This window comes from Apium graveolens, chromosome 3 (genome assembly GCF_009905375.1).
Source record: "Apium graveolens cultivar Ventura chromosome 3, ASM990537v1, whole genome shotgun sequence".
Classification (NCBI taxonomy): domain Eukaryota; kingdom Viridiplantae; phylum Streptophyta; class Magnoliopsida; order Apiales; family Apiaceae; genus Apium; species Apium graveolens.
This window is the reverse complement of record NC_133649.1, coordinates 286,198,714-286,219,130: the sequence shown is the minus strand read 5'-3', so window position 1 is coordinate 286,219,130 and position 20,417 is coordinate 286,198,714. Positions and strand designations below refer to the sequence as shown.

At 37.9% G+C, this 20,417-nt stretch overlaps 1 protein-coding gene across 1 annotated transcript; it reads left to right on the top strand.

The window, feature by feature from the left end:
* The first annotated feature begins 14,234 nt into the window (after positions 1–14,234).
* On the top strand, positions 14,235–17,418 carry LOC141711102 (protein CUP-SHAPED COTYLEDON 3). The gene is made up of 3 exons (XM_074513540.1): positions 14,235–14,555; positions 15,212–15,495; positions 16,464–17,418. The coding sequence occupies exons 1-3, from the start codon at positions 14,354–14,356 to the stop codon at positions 17,268–17,270; spliced, it is 1,293 nt and encodes a 430-aa protein (XP_074369641.1). The 5' UTR covers positions 14,235–14,353; the 3' UTR covers positions 17,271–17,418.
* The last annotated feature ends 2,999 nt before the right edge of the window (positions 17,419–20,417 follow it).

The following is a 20,417-nucleotide window of genomic DNA, read 5'->3' as shown; positions in this document are numbered from 1 at the left end:
CTTTAGGCCTTGTGTCATTGCCCTGCTATTTTGTTGATTTATTTGAGATTTTGAGTAAGGGTTTAAAAGGTTTGGATAATTCTTCGTAAATTTTCTTTGTGTTATTATTCTCGAGATAATAGCAGGATTATGTGATAATCATGTCGTTTGTGTTAATATGGTAGCAAGTTTATGATATTATGAGAAGAGATAATGTTTGTGAATTTTGATATGCTAAGAAATTGCAAATATTTGACACAATGCTTGACAGATTATTATATATGTTGCTTGTTTCTTACCAGAATAATGGCACCAAAGAGAAGGAATAATTCAGGAGAGGATCGTACCGAGGGTCAGACAGATCCAGCGATTGTCCAGATGTTGGGGCTAATGCAACATTAGATGTTACGTCTTACGCAACAGCAACAGCAGCAGCAAGCAGCAGCACCACCTGCAGTGACTTTCAAGCAGTTCCAAGCAGTAAAGCCACCTGAGTTCAAGGGAAGTGTTGATCCTGTGGAAGCCAATGCATGGCTCAAGGAGATGGAAAAGGCTTTTGAATTAGTCGGAGCAGGAACTGAACAGAAAACCAAGTTTGCAAGCTACTTTCTGAAGGGCGAAGCGAACTATTGGTGGGAATCCACGCGAGCATTGGAAGGAGGTGAGTTTATCACTTGGGAGAGATTTACCGAGCTACTTCTGGAGAAGTATTTCCCGAGGTATATGAAGAATCAAATGGAGATCCAGTTCTTGAACTTGACCTAGGGAGATTTTACTGTCGCTGAGTACAAATCTAAGTTTACTGAGTTAGCGAGGTTCGTGCCAGACCAGGTTGACATAGATGAAAAGAAAGCAAGAAGGTTTGAACATGGATTGAGATTTTGGATTCGGAATAGGGTGGCCATGTTTGAATTGACTTCATATGTGGCAGTGGTGCAGAAAGCAATGGTGATTGAAAGTAAGAGTGATATGTATCAGAAGGGAAATGATGGGAAGAAAAGGAAAATAGAAACCTCAGGAGGAGGCCAGCAACAAGGTAACTTCCAGGGCCGTTTTAATAAAAGGCCAGAGTTTCAGGATAATAAGAGTGTGGGATTTAAGAAACCACAGCCAGGGAATGGGAATCATTTTCAGAATTCAAATTAGCAGAGGCCCAATCGTCCATCAGCGTCAGACTGCAAGTTTTGTGGTAGAAGGCACTTTGGGATTTGTAAGGCTAATATGTTGTGTTATAAGTGCAATCAGAAGGGATACTATGCTAATGAGTGTCGAAGTCAGACTACAGCTCAGAAATAAGGAAAAATGTGCTTTAAATGTGGAAAAATGGGGCATATTGCCAGGGACTGCCAGATAACTGAACCAGCAGCTAATGTGGCAAGAATTGAAGGACCACCAGCAAAGGACCAGCCCAAGGCCAAGACATTCAACATGACTATGAAGGATGTTGTTCAGAGTTCAGACGTGGTTGCAGGTACGCTTCCAGTCAACTCCATAGATGCTAAAGTTTTATTTGATTCTGGAGCTACAAGGTCATTTATTTCTCAAGATTTTGTCGATAAGCTACATTGCGAAGTTAAATTGTTAGAACAAGCATTAATGATAGAATTAGCTAATAAGAATCAAGTTTCCGTCGACCGAGTGTGCCCGAGGTGTGATATTGAGATAGGAGGACATCATTTCTATGCCAACTTGATACCTTTTAAGTTGGGAGAATTTGATGTTATTTTAGGAATGGATTGGTTGTCAGAAAATAACGCTCAGATTGATTGTAAGAATAGGAAAGTAAGACTTCAGACATTGGGTAGTAAGAAGAAGGTGGTATTTCGAGGAAATAAGCAAGAGAAGAAGTTATTAACGATAGCTCAAGTGAAGAAGTTATTGCATCAGAATTGCGAAGCGTATTTGGCCCATGTGATAGACACCAGCAAGAAAGTTCCAGCACTAGAAGCGATTCCAGTTGTCAACAAATTTCCAGATGTCTTTCCAGACGATCTACCAGGATTACCTCCCGATAGAGAAATTGAATTTGTGATTGATCAAGCACCCGAAACAGAACCAGTTTCTAAAGCTCCGTACCGGATGACACCAGTGGAGATGAAAGAATTGGCAACACAGCTGCAAGATCTTTTGGAGAAAGGAGTTATAAGACCCAGTGTATCCCCATGGGGCGTACCAGTACTGTTTGTTAAGAAGAAGGACGGGAGTATGCGACTATGTATTGACTATCGAGAACTAAATAAGCTGACCATTAAGAATAAGTATCCGTTACCGAGGATCGATGATTTGTTTGACCAATTGAGAGGCGCTGTATGGTTTTTTAAAATTGATTTAAGATCCGGATATCATCAACTGAAGATCAAGCCTGAAGACATTTCGAAGACCGCATTCAGAACCAGATATGGGCATTATGAGTTTCTAGTAATGGCATTTGGATTAACCAACGCACCAGCAGCTTTCATGGATCTGATGAATCGAGTATTCAAGAAATATTTGGATAAATTCGTGATCATGTTCATAGAAGACATCTTGATCTATTCTAAAACAGGAGAGGAGCACGCAGAGCATTTGAGGATAGTTTTGGAGATACTGCGACAGGAGAAATTGTACGCAAAATTTTCCAAGTGTGAATTTTGGTTAAAAGAAGTACGATTTCTTGGGCACGTGATTAGAAATAAATGAGTGGAAGTGGATCCATCAAAGATTGAAGCCATAATCAACTGGGAGAGACCAAAAACACCAATGAAAGTGAGAAGTTTCATGGGATTAGCAGGTTACTACAGAAGATTTGTGCAAAATTTTGCAAAGATAGCCACGCCATTGACAAAGCTCACTAGAAAGAACCAGAAATTTGAATGGGACGAGAAGTGCGAGGAGAGTTTCCAAGAATTAAAGAATAGATTAGTATCTAGTCTTGCCAGATGAACAAAGAAATTTTGTGATCTATAGTGACGCGTTATATAAAGGATTGTGATGTGTTTTAATGAAGCATGACAAGGTGATAGCCTACGCTTCAAGACAGTTGAAACCACATGAAGAAACGTATCCAACTCATGATCTGGAATTGGCAGCTATAGTGTTTGCATTGAAGATTTGGAGACATTATCTTTATGGGGAAAAGTGCGAGATTTACACGAACCACAAGAGTTTGAAGTATATCTTCACCCAGAAGGAATTGAATATGAGGCAGAGAAGATGGTTAGAACTAATCAAGGACTACGATTGTACTATCAACTATCATCCAGGCAAAGCAAATATGGTGGCCGACGCGCTGAGCAGTAAAGAAAGGTTGAACATGATAATTTCATCTGAGGAATTGATCAAGGAATTTGAGAAGCTGGAAATAGAGGTCAGTATCCCAAGTATGTCTGCAGATGTGTTGTGTACAATGTCTTTTCAACCAGAACTATTAGAGAAGATAAGAAGATGTCAGGAAGAAGTCATGAGCCATGAACGAGATAGTTTGACAAGAGAAGAGATAGGGAGTCAAAAGGATGATAAAGGAATGTTAAGATTTTCTTCTAGAATATGGATACCCAACGTAGCCGAGCTGAAAGATGAAATTCTTCGAGACGCTCACAACTCCAGATATTCAATTCATCCCGGGAGTACGAAGATGTACAGAGACTTAAGAGAAAACTTTTGGTGGCCAAGCATGAAGAAGGAAATTGCAGAATGGGTAAATAAGTGCTACACTTGCCAGCGAGTCAAAGCGGAACATCAAAGGCCCAGTGGACTAATACAACCATTGGACATTCCAGAATGGAAATGGGAGCATATCGCGATGGATTTTGTAGTTGGATTACCGAGGACCAGGGCAAATCATGATGCTATTTGGATTATTATCGACAGATTGACAAAGTCAGCGCATTTTCTTCCTATCAACGAAAGATTCTCAATGGATAAATTGGTACGGTTATATCTTAAGGAAATTGTGACACGACATGGAGTTCCAGTATCCATAGTTTCAGATAGAGATCCTCGATTTAATTCAAGATTTTGGAGAAGTTTTCAAGATTGTCTCGGAACGAAGCTGAACATGAGTACCGCGTGTCATCCGCAGACAGACGGTCAAAGTGAAAGGACGATTCAGACTATTGAAGATATGCTAAGGGTATGTGCACTAGATTTTGAAGGAGTTGGGACGAGCATTTTCCATTAGTTGAATTCTCATACAACAACAGCTATCATGTCAGTATTGGGATGTCACCTTACCAAGCTTTATACGGGAGAAGATGCAGATCTCCAATATGTTGGGAAGAAGTTGGTGAGAGAAAGATTTTGGGTCTAGAATTGATCCAGCAGACGAAGGAGAAAATAGAACTCATTCGGAAACGATTAGTAGCAGCTCAAGATCGTCAACGCAAATATGCTGATCCTGCTAGAAAGGATATGGAATTTGAAGTTGGTGAAACAGTGTTATTGAAGATTTCACCTTGGAAAGGTTTATCAAGATTTGGGAAGAAAGGAAAGCTGAGTCCGCGTTATGTTGGCCCTTTTGAGATTTTGAGGCGTATGGGAAAGGTTGCTTACGAATTAGCGTTACCACCTCACATGCAGCATATCCACAACGTGTTCCACGTGTCGATGTTGAAGCGTTATTTGCCTGATTCGAACCATGTGTTAGAATATGAGCCAATCGAGATTCAGACAGATTTGTCTTTTGTAGAGCAACCAGTGCAAATTTAGGATAAGAAAGAAAGAGTGCTTAGGAATAAGTCTGTATCTTTAGTGCGAGTCTTGTGGAGGAATCCCAAGGTTGAAGAGTCGACCTGGGAGTTGGAAAGCGAAATGTGATCCAAGTATCCTCATTTGTTTTCCTAGGCTGATTCTGAGGACAGAATCCTATTAAGGGGGGAAGGATGTAATATCCGGGAAAATTATGTGAATATTATGTGTTAAATAAATAAATATTATGTATTTTATAAATTTAAAGTAATTGTTGCCATGATATGAGATGTTATAACTGTTATGTGTGTTTCTGTGCGGGCCAGAAAAATTCTCGATTGATTAAAATGTGTTTAAACTGCAATTATATGAACTTATCTGCAATCGAGACACGTATTTATTAGCTTCTTTATTAAGATACTCGTTTTATTTCATTTTACGTGTGTTTCAATGTATTTTATGTGTTATCGGGTTATTCAGGTAATTTAAGCATCGTTCCTGTTTTTCAAAAATCAACGGACCGGGACCCCATCGGGACGTCAAACCCCACAAAATCGATGTTTTTATTTTTATAAAATTATTCGTATTTCAAATACCCTTTATTTTTGTATTTTTGAATTATTCGCAATTTTTGGAAAATTTTGACATTAATTTTGTATTTTATCGTTTTTAAAATTATTCCCCGTAATTATTATTTTGGGGCTTAATTATTGTAATTTATGGGATAAAAACACCCTTAATTTATTTTGGGGTATTAAATTTATGTAAATATAAATAGCTGAACATAAATTATTTTATTCATTTTATTTTATTAAAAATTCGAAAAATAGAATTTAGGCAAGAACAAATTTGGGGGTATAATTGTGTTCATCACAAAGAATCGATGATATTGGGAGATTGAAGGATCCTCTGTTGATGCTCTTGTAACTAAAATAATCCTTGTTTCGAGCCCGTCCTTTTGGTACCAAAATCACGAATTGAGGGTGAGTATTTTGTAAAATCGATTTTTTTAGTTTTGTTCTTGAAATCGTTCTTGAGTTGTGTTGATGTTTGATTGATTCTGATGTTACAGATAGCTTTAGATGATGTTTTCCAGTCGTTTTGATTATAAATATGTGTTGTTTGATTCCCGGAGTGCTAAATTCGAGTTCTAAGTTTTTATAGATTTTTCAAATCGATTTTCTTGATTATAATGATGTTCTTGGTTATGTTTGATGATTGGGATGGTTTATAATTGCCCTAAGCTTTGTTTTGCAACTGAAAACTTGATTTTTGGTTGAGGAATTAGTGAGAACGATTTTCCGGTGATGTTGCCGGAAAAATCGTTCGATTCTGGCCGGGAAATGAGTTCGGCAATGTGGTTGCGGTAGTGAATCAGGTATCTGGGTTGCTAAGGACGTTAGGAACGAATTGAGATAATAAACGAGAAGAAATGGCTCGATTTAGCTGCTGTTGTGGGTCGCCGGAATACGGGGGGCTCGCCGGTTTCTGGGTAGTTTCCCAGTTTCCGGCCGAGTTCTTCACGAACTCCGGCCACCGGTTTTCTTCCACCGCCGTTTGATCTTGTGGAGAAGAAGACTGCCATCTGAAAACTGTTTTAATTAATTTCTTTTTACTTTTATTTCAAAAATTCATTTTCTGTTTTTTAAAAAAAAATCATTTATTTTAATTTCAAAAATCATTTACTTATTATTTTTAATTCTAAAAAAATTATTTTCTTAATTACTTTAAATTCCTAAAATTATTTTCTTTTATTATTTTCAAAAATCTAATTTGATTTAATTATTTATAATTTATTTTAGTTAATTATTTATGAATTCAATTAATTGATTAAAAATCATTTAATTAGTTAATCTTATTTATAAATAGTTAAATAAATGTAAATTATTTATAATTAATTCAAATAATTCCTAAAAATTATTTTTAGACTTTTAAAAATTATATTTTAGTATTTGAAAATCAATTAATATTATTATTAATTAATTTATTTTTATTTATTTCTTATTTTATTCATAATAATTAAACCATTCGTCCGTTTAATACGAAACGAACGCGTACAGACTCAGAAAAATATTGCGCTTCCACTAAAAATACTTTTAAGACCTAATTTCTTTTGTATTGCAATGTCATTTAATTTGTGTATCAGTTTGAGTCCGTATTTGATCGATAAATGCTAATATTGACCTGATTTTCATTATGTATCTGGGTTATGTGTTACATGAAATATGCTACTTATGTGTTACATGAAATACGTGATTACGTGTTATACAAATACCATGATTACGTGCTATATGATATGCATGCTATCTGTTTACAGTTTTAAAATGCCATGCTTAGTTATAAACGATCGGGTAGATGTCAAGACGTATAGTTACGTCGATTGAGTTTGGTTTTGTCAATTAAAATAGTCCTTTTGTTTATAGAATTGAGTAGCAAGGAGCGCAGTCAAGTGTTAGACGGAGATAGTAGCCAGCAGTTATAAGCAACATTATAGTAAGAGATTATCGAGCATACCAGGCAAGTACCCTAACTTCACTTATTATTCAAGTGACATTTATTTCAAATCATATTATGCAATTATTTATGTCATCACATATCATTCAAGTGATATTGACTCTGAATTTATCCTTTCAATTTCTCTACTATTCTAAGTTCAGAATAGTTAATTGTTTTTACATTTCGCTACAACTTACTCTATACAGTGAAGCTTTGAATTGAAATTAGAGAATAACTAATTATTCTGGTTATTTCGCCATTGGTTGTTGAGAAAACTCCAGACCATGAGAAATGGGGAGTTATGTGGCTAAGGATGTCATTTGATTCGACTCCTTTGACGGAAAATTATTTTTATGGGTTGGATGGTTGTGTAAGAGGCCGTGGCGGCGGTCCAGTGTGAGCTATGTGTTATACAGGATATAACACCTTGCTAGGTCGATATGTGCCTTGGGTACCTTTTGTTTAGTTGGATATGCTTCGGCATACCGGTGTTGCTCCGCTGCTGATCACCGACGGCAACAAACCGTCGTTCGAGGATTCCAATCCCAAAACAAAATATATTGCAAATATTATTTATTATCAAATATATATCAGTTTTTGATACTATTCAGGTATTGTGGTTTGGTTTTGTTCATCAGATATATTGTTGTTGTTGTTCCAAATCATAAGCTATTTACTGCTTGCTGAGCATTTCTTTCGCTCATACTTGTTTTATATCCTGATTCTTTCAGCTAGGCTAGGGCAAGCTTAAGTTCCAAGTTTGACCCGAGGTTGTGTGCTGGTAGATAGTTTGGTGTGTTTTCCAGGTAGACAGTTTGGGACGCTTAGCTAGTCTAGAGGTTTGTAATAAATTTTGAATAAACTTGTAAAACTAATTAGACTTATGGTTTGTAATAACAGTTGGTTTGTAATAGTGCATGTTCCATACTATAACATGTGATCGATCCAGTTGCATGAAAGGGGTCATATTTATTATATTATTCCGTTGTAATTATTTTATTTTGGTTTATTGGCGAGTGACCCCCAAATCTAGACCCCGGGTTTGGAGGGCGTCACACACAATCAGCAGCTACACCTCATTAACACCCAGAAGGTCCAGGAACGGCGTCGGACGGAGCCGCCGGCTCACCGGAGTTATCATTTGGCGCTCGAAGGAGGGGAGTTCGTCCTTGGGTCTCGGTGCCCCTGGATTCACCTTCTTTAGCAAACTCTTAAGAGAGTCCACATCTTGAAACCTGTAAGAACAAAAGCAACCATACCCTCTCTTGAATATGAATGTTCACTTTAGGCCACGTTTGTGTGAGCCCGCTCTCGTTTGTTAATTTTATTGTTTAGGGTTTGATAATCTTGATAGTCTTGAAGCCTGGGGTTTGGTAGTTTTGATAGTTTTAAAACCCATATCTGATTTAGCTTGCATATTGTCCTTGTGTTCTAGAGCCTGCTGTTCTTGTTCAATAGTATTGTTAGCAAAACCCAGAAAGTTTGCTTGGTATTATTCTGGGAATTTTTTTGTAATCTTCAAAAAAGCAAACTTAGATCCACATTTTTAGCCTCAAATCTTGGTCAGTTGTTTGTACAATTGTGGTAATGGCAAGAGCAGGAAAAGGTACGGTCGGTAGGCCCTCCGCCAGTACCCAGGTCCAGGATCAGGACCACTCTCAGGCTCACGAACCTGGGGGAGACCGAGAGACCCTCCAGGAGCAACCATTGACGCAACACACCTCGGTCTTGGAAAGGGTAGTAACACCCCGGGATGCTAGAAATGTCATAGAGCTCAATCTGTTAAGTACACCAATGTTCCAGTCGCAGAGGAGCATATGGGCAACTTAACAAGCCATGAACTGGCTGAAGCAATCAGACTCTACAGAGATGAACAAGCCCGGTCTCAGATAGAATATGAGCAAGATGACGAGCAAGAAGAGTCCGGGGACTCTCAGCAATCTAGGAGATCTGTCTTCGACCGAATCGGAACTAAGGCAAAAAAGAATCAAAAAGAGCCTAGTAAGAAGGAGACAGAAGCAACCAGGAGAAAAAAATTGGAAGAAATGAGGGAACAGATAAGAAGATAAGAAGAGGCAAGCTTGAGCTAAAAATTCATAAAAGGATGCAGCTAGAAGAGGAGAGGCTCTTAGCTAAGGCAAAAGGACCCGGAGGGACCCTACCTCCGAGGTCATTTCTGACGACGAAGAGGAGGGGCAGAAGGACCTGAAAGACATGATTTATGAGCTCCATAGAAAAATGGAAAAAGATTCCGGATTGGAAGTTGGGGAGACCCTCACACCCTTCAGTCACTCCCTAGAAGCCATCCCCCGACAGAAAAATATCAAACATTACAACTTTGACTCTTTTGATGGATTGGGGGATCCGGAAGAGCACCTCAATTACTTCGAACATATAGCTCAGATATATAACTATAATTAACTAACCAAGTCCAGATTCTTCGCCTCAACCCTCAAAGGGGGGCTCAAAGATGGTTCAGCAGGATCCCATCATGAAGCATTCACTCCTGGAAGGAGTTCGGGGGGGCCTTCTTTAGAAGATTCAGAGCCAATAAGACACATAAAATGCACATGTGTCACCTGGAAACAATCCGCCAATATGATAACGAAGCACTTTCAACTTATATGCGGAGATTCCAGGAAGCCATCAACAAAGTCTCGAATCTTGATGAGAGGGAGGCTCTAAGCATATTCCGGAGAAACCTGGATCCAGAACACAATGAGAGGTACATTGTAAAGTTGATAAACAAAGAGCCACAAAGCCTGGCCGCTGCCTACTCTATGTCAGCCCGGTTCATAAAGGAAACAGAAGTTCTCCAGGCGATAAGAATGACTCGGAATAGAGGGTCCAGGAACAAAACCTCTGATGACCGACCGAAAGGGGGTTACCATAAGGAGAAGAAGTTCAAACAAAGTAACCAAACCCAACAGACCAATGTTGTGCAAAATACTCCAATATTTCAAAGACTGGGTCCTAAGACGAAATCTAAAAGCGATCCCGGTCCACCTAGGCAAGCCAGAGAGCCTAGGCAAGAGCTAGACTGGACACCACTGAACAGGACCCGTGAAGAAATACTGAAGGAGATAAAAGGAAAGCCATTATATTATCCTTCGAAGCCCATGCAGACTCCCCCAGAGAGCAGGCCTTACAACAGGCAGTGCGACTATCATGAAACCCATGGGCACAAAACTGAAAATTGTCTCTCTCTCAAATACTTCATTGAAGATCAAGTTAATAAGGGAAACCTAAATCAGTACATCTCGCGGGAGACAAATCAGAAAGGAGAAAGGAATGTTCAGTTTCTTTTGTGAGAATAAAAAAGAAAAGAGGTGGAGGCCCGGCTTTTATAGAGAGACAGAGAGAGAACTGCTCTCGCCACGTGGCATACTCTGATTGCCCATGGGGGCAGTTACAAAAATATATATATATATATATATATAAATGTATAAATTTAAACCCCATCATCATTAGGGGCCGATTTTCAAGGAAATAACTATCAAAATTTCAAATTCATGGGAGGGAAAAGGCCGAAAAACGTTACAAATTCCTCCAGCTACCAGGATCAAAGGCTCCTACCCAGATCATTGTAAACAAGGTTCAGGTTTCGGAGCAGAAATTTTTTGAAGTCAATCCAGATCTCTCTCTACTTCAACAGATCCGGATAGAAAACAGGAAAAAGATCAGAAATTTTTTCCAAGCAGCAAAATTCATCCACCTTAATCCGGATTGGCATCTACTACACCAGATCCGGATTGAGGGGCAACCAGAAGCAGAAATTTTTCTAAAAGCATCGACTCTTCTACCTTAATCCGAATTGGTATCTACTACACCAGATCCAGATTGGGGCAACCAGGAGCAGAAATTTTCTCCAAAACAGCAAAGTTCTACCTTAATCCGGATTGGTTTCTACTACACCAGATCCGGATTGGGGGGCAACCAGGGAGCAGAATTTTTTCTAAAGCATCGACTCTTCTACCTTAATCCGAATTGGTATCTACTGCACCAGATCCGGATTGGGGGGCAACCAGGGAGCATAAATTTTTCTCCTAAAGCAACAACTATGTGAATACTCTACTCCCTCATCCAGAAAATCTGCATAAGGGAGTCGGGGACAAATGATAGGGTATAAGCAACCCGGATAGGATCCAACCTGGATCTAAAGGATATCAGGCTCAACCGATGGACCAAGACCCCCCTCTCCCAGAACAATCAAGTGGAGAGACCATGCCTGGGCCAACCCATGACCTGGGTCATCTCCCAACTCGGTTCCAGCCCGGGACCCGGATCACCTCCCAACCCGGTTCCAGCCCATAACCTGGATCATCTGCCTACCTGGATCCGGATCAAGACCAAGACCACCGTGAGGGGGGGTCCCTGCAAGCACATGCACACTCCACAACCCGCCAAGGAAGGGTACGTGGGCACGTGATGATGACAGCTATCAACAACCAACATATCAGACAAACGCGGCGCGTGTCAGAAGGCCGTTAGGACACCCTTAAGGTGGTCCTCCCCTGGACACATGTAGGCAATCCACCCAAGCCAGTCGTCCTCCGCCCCCCGAGAACCAACGGCCCTGATCTAGAGGTAAAAGCCCATAAACCCTACCCTTGGGCTATATATACCCCCAAAGATGAAGGGTTTAGGGGTTAGAAAAACATTCACACTTTTGCACACTCATGCTCTCACATCCATACACACACAGCAGACTTTCTATTATATAATATATCTTTGTCTTCTCCAAAACCCTATTCTCATTCTTACACCGGAGGCGCCGTGGGAGCCAAACCCCCTTCCGGTGTTGTTTTGCAGATACCCAATCAGCAACTACACCTCATTAACACCCAGAAGGTCCAGGAACGGCGTCGGACGAAGCCGCCTGCTCACCGGAGTTATCACAGCCCACGATGACGCGGAATTCTCAGTGAATCGTCTGGTGGGCCCGAGAGCCCTCTCAACCAGAGTGTAAGGGCATTCAATAACAGCAAATTTCAAGGAATGTCAAGCATGCCGTGGAAGTGGAAGTGGAAGTGATCATTCTTAAGGATTGTCAGTAATGATTAGGCATCAACTTACTAAAATTAGATATCTAATTATGTGAAACTGTAAGAAGTCTGATCTACCCAAATATTATTAAATATACGAGATTATTATTTTAAGATAATTCGTTCTTTATTCAATTATCTAACCTCTACAAAGGAGCTCTTGACTCTCTATTATAGAAAGACCCTAAATGAATTTTTCCTTTACAAATGGGATTACACTCGAATTAATAATTTCAAAGTAATTTTGCGTAGAAGTTACCTCCGCATACTCTCTCTTGTATTGTTCCACTGACGATCCATACTATGCCGACATTTAAATGTTGGTATCGCTATGTGCAGTGGTATTATTGTTTCAACATGGTCGTAATGTGTGTGCTCTTGTGTTGATTGATGATCAAGATAAACAAGTAAAAGGTGATATATGTGCGTCCAAAATCCAACATGTAAACCAGATTAATATACTACTAACTTAAAGCATGACAACACATATTAATATAAAAGGAATAATGTGGCGTATTTATAAAAATAGAAAAATTCCATAATTACAAAGAGGTGTATCTTTTCTGGATCATTTCTAAGAATTTAGACCACTTTATTGTACTACACAATCTACACTCCACAGTGCAACATACTGCAGCATCATATTTTGTATTGTATTACAATACATGTAACATTATTAGTGGAAAATACATTTATACTATATTACACACAGTCTAAAAGGTACAAGATTTTAAGCGTAGGGGTGGCAATTTTGGTTTCGGTTCGTGTTTTTAAACACGTCATTTCACGTTATTTTTAAATTGCACAGGTCTTCTGTTCATTTTTTAAATTTTTCTCAGTAAATCAGATTATAAATTGAGTCGGATTTGGGCCAGGTTTCGGGTCAGAGTAGTGCCAGGTTACCCAAAATTTTCACCAAATGATGTGGCAAAAATATGTAATATCTTAATTTGTGAGCGCATATTAATGCACGCGGTCTCATATTATATTTAGAAAAGTTGTTATCTGTTATATGTCACATAAGCATTTGGAAAAGTTTTTGGGGAAAAAAATTGGAGAACCTATAATTTCTGTTGGGGTCATTCCCAATATTGCCGCCCCTATTTAAGTGGTTTACGTTAAACAATTGCTTAATTAGGAACAATAATCAAAATTTGGGTTAGTTTCAAAAAAAAAATCAAATTCAGTAATTAAAAACAAACAAGAAGTATACATATTTTGAAAAAGTGGCTTATGATCTTTGCGAGTTACTTCACCAGTCCCCTACAAATGACTGCAGAAACTAGAAGTGCTTTCATCATCACATCCAAAGGGCACCTGTATATTCCCGTTGTGCACGCGTGTGCAAATGAATGTACTAAATTGGTGCTAACCTGATTACACGGGAGTATGAATATTGTAGCATGCAGTAACAAGACAGTGGGCATGTAACATGACTACTTGGAGTTGGGACTCATCGTAATCCTCTCAATATATTATCATCATATCATATGCACCAAACTCCAATTCACTGCATGCTAATGCTATTAAAAACTGAGCTTTTCTTATACACACCAGTAGTAGTATAGTTATTACATAGGGCCTAGGCTAAATTAATAGTATCCTACTTCTAGGCACAAACATGGCAAAAAACAAACTAAGGATTAGCTAAGGATCATATAGGGGGGTGAATAGTGATGACCTCACACTCTACACATAATAAAGTTATTAGGAGTAATACCCCTATTTTAAGGGCTACCTAAAACATATAGGGTAAGTAAACTATATATCCTGTTCATCTTTGTTAAGTCTATCACCAGATTCTCATCTCCCTGCCTGCCTCATCATATGAAAGCAAAAGCCTGACTCCTTTGCTTTCACTAACACGCATACATTTATTTAACCCATTCTTCCTTTTCAATTTTTAATTTATTTATTTTAATTTTTACATAATATTTTACTTAATTTAGAAGACTTTACTGTACCCTCTCTGTCACAGCCTTTATGACCCCAAATCTCCTCCCTTATCTGATGTATCTCTCCCCTCTCACACATATATCTCCCTTCATTTTTGGTTTCAGTGCATCTACTACATAATTTCAAAACCCTCTCATTTATTTATCTACTACATTATAATTTCTATCTCTCTGTATTTGATAGAAAAAAGAACAGAAAAAGAGGTTGAAGAGATGTTGGGAATAGAAGAAATAATGTGTGAACTGAATGCAAATGAGATGAATGAGCAAGGAATGCCTCCAGGGTTCAGGTTCCATCCAACAGATGAAGAGCTCATAACTTTCTACTTAGCTTCCAAGGTCTTCAATGGCACTTTCTGTGGTGTTAACATTGCTGAAGTTGATCTCAACAGATGCGAGCCCTGGGAACTCCCTGGTACATATTTCCAACTATCTACTCTAACCACATGCACATATCTAAACATACAATGTATAGGAAGTGTGTCTAAAGTTTTAAACTTGTCCTTCCTCTAGTTCTCATTTTGTATGTGGTAAACTTTAAAGGACAAAGTCTATTTTGCTGTGTGTTCAGAAACATTGAATTCTTTGAAGAGTATTTCAGAAATTTAATGCATGGTACTCGTTAGTACTTAGTTCTGGTATACATAAATAGTTATGGAGCATGAATGCATGATTAACATCTCAAAAGCTTCCCCCCAGCCATTCACTTTTGCCAGAAAGCAAAAGTATCTCATTTTTGCAGAAAAATAATTTCAGTACTAACCATCTGAAAGATACATGAGTATAATCTAGCTAAGACATACAAACTATGTTACTGCACACACATTATAAGCTATTCAATTTTAACTGAACTTTTTTTCTATTTAGTAACATGTGTTCAGTCCATATGTAAATTACAAGTACAGTAACAGGGCGGAACCCAGGGGGCTAACATATGTTGCAACTCCACAAACTATCAAATTTTGTTTAATTTTTTTTTTAACCCCGGGTTTTAGAAAATATGTTTTTAAGTCCAGAATGCCTCGAAGATTTGGAATAATAATTTATGAATGTGATTTAATGATGATACAGAGATTGCGAAAATGGGGGAGAGGGAATGGTATTTTTTCAGCTTAAGAGACAGGAAATACCCAACAGGGTTAAGAACAAATAGAGCCACAGGAGCTGGTTATTGGAAAGCAACTGGGAAAGACAGACAAGTTTACAGCAGCAATGGTGCTGTTAATGCTACACTTCTTGGAATGAAGAAGACACTTGTTTTCTACAAAGGCAGAGCTCCTAGAGGTGAAAAGACTAAATGGGTCATGCATGAATATCGCCTTGACGGTGACTTCTCCTCCCGTCACACGTGTAAGGTAAATTCTCCACATTTCATATCCCTTCCATTCCACTATGTAAGTCGGTCACACCTGTAAGGTAATTTGATAATTTCTTCGCATTTCATACTCCTTTTGTCGCACTATGTGTTTAGCGATCACAATTTATTATGTTAAACGTACCAAATTTAACATCAATTGTTAAGAAAAACTTAACACATTAAATACTTGATTTGCTTTAATAAGCAAATATGGCTAATACTTTTAAAACATATAAAAAAAGAATTGTGGGACATGGGAGTGTACACTTCAACTTGTAAACCCTCCTTAAACTGTCCCTTTTACAAGTTGACTTTATATGAGATTTGGTGATATTTGCAGATATTAGGTAACTTTGATATAGGATTCTTGTGTAGAAGAATATATTGAAATTACAAAACACTGCAACTCATCACTGTGTGTGTGTGTGTAAAGTGTTGGTGTGTTTCTTTACCTGCTGCTAGTGCCTAGTTCATTTTAACTGTGGACATTATTTTTTGGGGCACGGGAAATTGTGAGTTACATGTTGTGACTGCATGAGTAGTAGGAAGGATTTAATCTGTGTTCTTTGAAATCAAATTTTTATCCACAAAAACCACTAACTTATGCAGAGTCTAGTCACATTCTAGCTCTAAGTGATTGAGGTTTTTATGTCACATTGCTTACAAATCACTGTCACACATTTATAAGTAATGTTAATTTTTTGATATGGGTATGTTAGTACATTGCTTTCTTTTTGTGCGTCTCTAATTATTGTTACCACTCTTTTGTTTTGAATCTACCTCGTTTGTAGTTTCAACTTCGAAGTAACGTATAAGTTTATACGTACTTTTGACTTATAAGTAATTTTTAAGTTACGCCCAAATGCGGTTGTAACTAAACTGAGTGACTATTGTTTTGTTTTCAAGAAGTGTGTTTATTGAGTTTAGAGTGGTGATAATAATGATAATTTTTTGTTAATATTACAGGAGGAATGGGTGATTTGCAGAATATTTCAAAAAATGGGAGAAAAGAAAAACGGAGTGCTTCTCCGGGGACAAAGCAGCTGCAGCAATTACATGCAAGAGGCTTCAAACTCATCTTTGTCACAGTTGGTTGATCACACTCTTAAACTAGAATCAGCTCTAGCTTTACAACCTTACCAAACACTGCAATCCCTACAAAACCAAAACCAAACACAACTACTTATCAACAATATCCCCCATGAAACAGACCACCTTAAATCTCTCTTAACCAATTCATCATCAGTTGCTCTGGCAGTGTCACGAGCCAGCGCCTTGGCTGCGAACAATGGTCTACAAACATCGAAAACCAAAATGAAACAAGACAACGAACTTCTCAAGACTCTCCTGCCACACCAGGATTACTATTGTTCCAAGGAGCAAGAAGAAGCTCCATTTCCTAAAATCTGCAAGACAGAGTCGGGCTTTTCGCATTTCCAGGCACCTCATTCTACTTATCCTGATTTTCGCAACCCGGTATCTACTTGTGCTGAATATGACATGATCATGGCTCAGGCTCACCAAAACAATAACACTCCGGCTCCCAATTACAAACAAAGTCCATTACTTTTCAGAAGTAGTTCAGATAATGATCATAAGAATGTAAGTTGTGGGTTCCAAGTTTATGGTGCAGATAATGAAATGTCCATTTCATCATCATCATCATCCTGTTCACGAGTACCAGTGCCTTTCAACAGGCCCGGCTTTAAGCAGATGCTGCTAGATCCTCCCAGCAAAATAACCGCAGGAGAATCTTGGCCTTTTCACTTTTAATGTAACTTACTTTATCTTAGTTAACCCCACCATTTGCAGATCTTGTTTAGCATTAGCTTAATTGCAGCCGCCATGTAACTCTAGGATTCTAGGTTTAATGTTATAACATAGTATATAAGTAAGTACATTTTATGTGACTTTATGTTAATGTCTCCAAGAGTACCCATACATGATGATAGTGATACTATTAAAACTTCAAAGCTATTTGGTGGTAGGGGAGAGGTGGTGTTCTGTTGGATAGGACACTGATGGGAATATATATTACATTATATATCCATTTTCGAGTGGGATTATATATTTATGATGACGTCACTTTTTACTTATTTTATTTTTATGTATAATTGATTGGTGATGGGATGGAGGTGGGTTCCATGTCTGCATGCATGCATGCGCACCAGTGACAGTGAGTATGTGGCTAGGGGGAGTAGTAGTAGTAGCTAGTAGGATTTTGCCTACCTTCCCATCTCTGCGAAAACTGAACTAGTTCGAATTCGGACACGACTTGTTTAACTAAACGAGCTTGCAATTGCATTTGAACTCAACTTGTGTATGAGCTCAAGTCCATCTGAGCCCCGACCCCGACTCGAATTACAGCTCGAAATAATATTTAGGTAGAATTAGAAAGGTTTGAACTTTAAATAGTTTTAGAACATAGTCTATATGCATTTGACTTGATACAAGTTGATTTTGAAGTTTAATTCACTAAGTTAGACTTAAATTACAACCCAAATTATGATCAAGAGATCAATCTAACTATACTATTCTGCTTCTGGTTGTGATATTTGAGGAGAATGATTGCTCTTGGCTCATGTTCTTGATTAAATCACATGTAATTATACACAAGGTAATTAACGTGTCACAAGTTTTTAAGATGGCTTTACTTGCTTCCAGAATGCTTTTGTATCTAAATGCACTTTCCAGTCTTTAGTTTTCTAGTCTTTCAGCCTCCTGATAAAAAAAGTAAAAAGATTTAGTATTAGTTTTAGTTTTCTCAGCAGCCTCTACCTGCATACTTTAAGATGAACTTTGATTACATGGCGAAGGTTTGTCCTACTTTTTTTTGTGCTTTTGACACAGAAAGGTAAAGACATAGTACATTTGCAGAAAACTCCTAGATAAGCCTGAAAGCTGATTGATAATTAGAAGTACTTAGAAATTACTAAAAGATTGAGAGATTATAGCTAATAATCAAAACCAGTAAGGCTCAACTAGACAGGCCAGGAAGGTTCATTATGATTAACCCATACACCCACATTGTATAAAGAATCTCCACATTTCAGAAGTCCACGTTTCTCAATATAAGGGCCTCAACATCGTATCTTCGAATACTTGTTTAGGGTCAATCGGATAGAAGCACAAAAACATTGTATCATGGAATACCGGAGTTTAATGTCAATCGCACAAAATTATCAAACAAAATTGGTCTCAACAAATATCATGTGCCATTCTTTTTATTATAATCAATTACTCCCTCTATTTCGGCTATTAACTACTTCCTCCGTTCCAATTTATCTATCATATTTAATTTTTTTATGGTCAAATTAGCTAAATTTTGACATTAAAAGGGTTATTGATGGTAGACCATTGACGTGTGGGAGATTCCAACTGGTGATTGAAAGGCTGAAGGAAAGAGAGAATCTGCGCACAGTGGAATTAAATAAGCTAGACATTTGGGTTCAACTGTATGTTATGAGTCCAAGTTTCACGTTAATGAGGGTAGTGAAAGATATTGGAAATTATATAGGCGTTTTTGTGGAAAATGATGACAATAATTTTGTGGATGTATGGAGGGAATTTCTGAGAGTTAGAGTACAATATCGCTGGACAAATCTCTCAAGAGAAGGATGAAACTTAGGAAAAATGATTTAACTAGTGTTGGGTATCTTTCAGGTATGGAAGCATCCCTACGTTCTATTTCATATGCGGAATTGTAGGACACAGTGACAAATTTTGTGAAAAAATCTTTGACACGTCACCTTAGATGATCAAAAGACCATACGGCAGTGGTATCACATGATGGGTTCCAAGTGGCTAAGGCAGGGCGGAGCTCCGGAGTCAAGCACGATGGAGAAAGAAGATGAAAAGGTTGGGAAAGTGACTACTAAAATTGGTGCGACAAATAAGAATGATCCATATAATTCAGGTACATCTGTGGAATCAGTTAGAGTGAATCAAGGAGAGGATATTTTAAGTAAGGAAACAGATTGGGCGCTAAAGGTGGGAGATACCTCCAGTTTAAATAACAGTAAGGAATGAGGGAAAGTTATGGGTCAAGATAATGACGGGCTTTTATTTATTGATCCGAAGCGTATGAGAATGGACGAGCCCAATTTAACCGGGCCAACAATTACTGAAGATGATATGTGTTATTCCCAAATAAATAAATAATAGAATTATAGAAGGGGGGTTGAATGTAATTTCTTGGTTTCTTTTGGAAATTAAGAAAACTCTTTACCAAAATATATATGTGTTTGAATATGGAAGTGTGCGGAATTGAAATATATATGTATTCAAGACATAAAGTAATTAAACACGGAGATTTAAAAACTTTCTGGTGAATTTATCTTTTCCAGCAGAGATATATATTGATTGTAACACTGTGATGCAAGAATGCACACAGCTGCTTACAAGTAAAGTTACAAAGAAAGAACAGAGAAATTCCTAACAGGTGTACCTTTTATGATTTCTCAGTTAGATCGATAAATATTCTACTTGCTACTATTGATTTATATATTACCAAGTTACATATGAAAAAGACAAACATATAAAATAAAATGTCAAAGTCTAATCACATGTTTCTTCATCTCTTTATCCATCATCTTTGTATTTCTTCAAGTAAGCATGAAAATGGAAATACTTCTTTGTTCTCATAAACCTGCAAATAGCCTGTCATGTTCCTTTTGTATACAATCAACCCATGTGACTGTCAAGTCGCTTTTAACTGCTATTTGAATTTTTTAACCATTGAGACTTTGTAGATTATCCGTTGAGTCTCTAATGGTTAATCCGTTGAGAGTATCATGAGTCATCCATCGAAGCCTTGTAGAATCATCCATTGAAAGTATTTTCACAGGAGTTGACATAATTTCATTTATGCAAAATTACAAGACATCTAATATTTACAATTAGCCAACATATTTTGCATAT